The 3,555-nt window shown below is 34.2% G+C and overlaps 1 protein-coding gene across 1 annotated transcript; it reads right to left on the bottom strand.

The window, feature by feature from the left end:
- Positions 1-492: 492 nt before the first annotated feature.
- LOC110006752 (uncharacterized) lies at positions 493-1,034 on the bottom strand. The gene is made up of 2 exons (XM_020663768.2): positions 689-1,034; positions 493-509 (listed from the first exon to the last, which is right to left on the bottom strand). The coding sequence occupies exons 1-2, from the start codon at positions 1,032-1,034 to the stop codon at positions 493-495; spliced, it is 363 nt and encodes a 120-aa protein (XP_020519427.1).
- Between the last annotated feature and the right edge of the window lie 2,521 nt (positions 1,035-3,555).

Here is a 3,555-nt window from a genome sequence, read left to right on the forward strand (position 1 = left end):
ATTGTAAAGGCCATTTATCTCGATGAACCGCAGCCTACGGATGTGAAATTTACGTGACTGAACCTTAGCCTTTAGGTTGCTAGTGTGTAGCCATCATTTTGTAATAGAGTGTGGAACTATGCTTTTCGAACTTTAAGCACAGGTAATAACACAACCATTTTACATCTGACAACTAAGGAAGAATGTACATTTTTGTTCTCAAAGTCTTAATGTTATGTTTTCTTCATAAACCCCGCTTATTTTAATATGAAAAAAAAGTAACACATCATCATGCCATTTATAAGAGCCATCATAAACCTCAAAATATTTCATATTTGACCATATTGGTAGGGGCAAGGCCTGCGTGTCAATTGATAATCAATATTAAAAAAAAAAACCCGATATCGATTAATCCAAATTATTACATTGTATACAGTCTTTGTTTATTATTACATAGGCTCGCATGAACATTGTTGACTGCTACTAGCAATTCCCTTTCTCGGCTAGGGCATCTTAGGGCAGCACGTATCCTGCACAATGTAAAGAAAAATATAGAATTAAGACCCCTTGTAAATGTTAAAATTACACACACATATTTGGCGGATATATATATATATATATAATGGTTGAAATTAGCTTGTATAAGAGGAAAAGAGAGGTATGAAAAAAAAGGAAAAAAAAGAAAAGTATCATAGAGTGCTGTTCTTACGTCCACATTTGTATCCAACCGGTCGCTTCTTGAGGCCACAACGCTTAGGGATGGTTATGGCCACGGCCGGTTTTATCCCGACTTGCTTGGCAAGGGGTGACAAGAAAACAGAACAAATACAACTAGCAGAGGTCCTAGAAAAAATGTCTGCAGTTTTGGTACAACAGGACCGCGGCGGCTTAACCGATGGGTTCTTTGCCGCATCCACGCATGACGTCAAGCCCCAGGCGACGCTGAATATGGATGTGTTGCCACACGGTGCATCACCACTAACACCAAGTAATATAGCATTTGAAAAGAGCAGATAGGAAATGGCAATAAACAGAGTCTTCATGTTTGATGCCATTCTAACGAGCAACTAGGGTTGTCTAAGGCCCACAGTTTTATGCTTGTTGTGTTGAGGGGGGGATTACGGATGTGCTTTTATAGGGGAAACTGGGTTATATTAATGGGTGAAGTGGTTAAGATGGGATTGGTTCGTTCTTTCCACAACACGATTTGATTATCTCCACAACACATTGCGGTTTTCCTTTCCTAAAATAAGGCAAGGTTGTTTCATAAACTAGTAGAGGGATTATCAAAAATAGTATTTGGGGTAGTTTTTCTAGGGAAAGCTTTCTATGTCACCTTACTCACGTATAAATTATATATGATTCCGCTTTTCAGCCATTTGATCTGAATAGATGGTTAGGATTGTTCATGTCGTAATGTGATGCCAAATAATGGTTGATTTTTCATTTTTCTTCTTCCAAGCTTTTTTTTGTTAAATTTCGGGTGTCCCATCTTCTTATTTCAGCGTGCCTAGCAAAAAAAAATTAAAAAATATTTCTCTTAAAAATAAAAAACCAAAAAGCCCCTAAATAGGTCATGGGCATTCTAGTAATTTTATTATCAAAGGAGATACTTTATTATTTTTATTTTTATCATGTGTGCCCCTATCATTTTTTGTGCTTACCCCAAATTTTGTTGCATAATGATTTATAGAACAAAAGATTAAAAAAAAAAAATACTCTGAGTCCTCGGATTAAGATCTGACGCTCCAAAGCCAAATTGTGAATAGGGGACACATATGCTCAATATATGAAAAGATTTCTCATTTTTCCTAGGGGAACTATACTATAATATGACCACTTTCCTTGTGTTCACAACTTATCTTTAAGCTGTCAGCAGGTCGGATCGACTCATACTTGACCATCAAGTCAGGTCCTTATCAAATGGGATTGTATAAGACCATTGATCATTGTTACAAGGAGGTCACAATTGCTCCAAACCATTGGATGTCAAAATGGATGGCTTGGATGCATCAAGAACTTTGATAAATTTTTTATCCTTTTTAACTTTGAGTCTAATGAATGGCACGAGCACTACCACCTGATTTGAAATCTACCAGACAAGAGTGATATGTGACCTCCTTGTATTAAAAGTAGATAGTCTCTTTGTATACTTTTTCATATCAAATTACAAAAATAAAATATATATTATGTAATATATAACATAGTTGGGATGAGATGATGATGACTACATAATACATAAATATATCCATACATTAAAATAATATATATATATATATATATATATATATATATAGGAATAGGGTTGACTCCAACCTTCGTAGATCAAGGCTGGACCTGATCTAACAAAACAAAAATTACCAAACAGAAAAAAGGAATCTTGAAGTTGTACCAAAATCCCGACTTAGGAATCTTCGTCTCAGCGCAATCACCAAGCCGAACCTATTTTGTAATTTTTTTCTTTTTTTTTTTGACAAACCAAGCCCCGTCTTTATAAGTAAAATTGTGGAGCTAAGGGTGTATCAGTTTATGTACAAGGTTCAAGAAATTTTTTCCTAGACTTTAAGTAATGTCTGTGGCAAAACCCAAACCATCCTATTTCAACCCATAACGAGCAGTAATTATAACGTTCTTGTACCAAAAACAAATCTGATTACAATGTACAGCCTCTCTCCTTCCATTACATCGTTATACAACAACACTTATGCATGAAATGTCCGCATAAAATATGGAAGAACTACATTTTGGAGATCCTAAAGGCTAAAATTAAAAATATAATCAACGACTTTGATTTATGCTTTTCTGGTACAGCGGATCCACGGTTCTTTTCTTGCTTGATTATTAGAAAAGCAAAATTCTTTACCTAAAATAACGTCCAATTACCAAAGAAAGGAAACTTGCTTCAAACACGAAAAGAAGTAGAAAATGTCTATACAAACCAAGAACTCTCTTGCAAAAATTTTCGTGAAATTCTCCAAATTATTGGGCCTCTAATAGGTAAGGAAAAAGTTCATATATGTGCGAGACTTTAAACAATCAAATTAGGGCGAACCTCACAATTTTCATTAGAAGAGGTTGCTTTGATGAGCAAATATCCTCAAATTGATCATCTCGATCTCAAGATGCCTGGATATGAGAACAAATAGATTTCAAGTTTTGGAAATGGTGCATCTTATAATGCATTTTTGGACCATCAATTGTCTAGATTTCAAGTTTTCATAGATCTGCTCGATCTACTATTTTTTAAGCTTTAAATTATATAATTAAAGCTGAAAATATATTTTAAATCTATCATAAAGATTTCCGGTATTAAAATCACATTTCTCAGCATTATTTAAAGGTTCACTGTAATTTGATTGTTTAGAGATTCGGCTCTATACTTTGATTTTCTTCTACAAAAGGTAGATATTTCAATGAGCTTCATTTTGAAACAAACCGTAACTTGAAAATTGAGCTTAAATTCTGGATAAAATTGTGCTTTGAAGTAATGCACTGCAAACTTTCAACCCATCGATGAATTTTTTAAAAATAAAAAATTAAAAAAATCCAAAGCTATAAGGATCAGAATTTACGAGT

Source organism: Amborella trichopoda, chromosome 5, assembly GCF_054954075.1.
Source record: "Amborella trichopoda isolate Santa Cruz 75 chromosome 5, AtrichopodaSantaCruz75HAP2 v2.0, whole genome shotgun sequence".
Classification (NCBI taxonomy): domain Eukaryota; kingdom Viridiplantae; phylum Streptophyta; class Magnoliopsida; order Amborellales; family Amborellaceae; genus Amborella; species Amborella trichopoda.

Coding starts and splice junctions, on each gene's coding strand:
- LOC110006752 (XM_020663768.2), bottom strand. CDS start 1,034: ATGGCATCAAACATGAAGACTCTGTTTATTGCCATTTCCTATCTGCTC.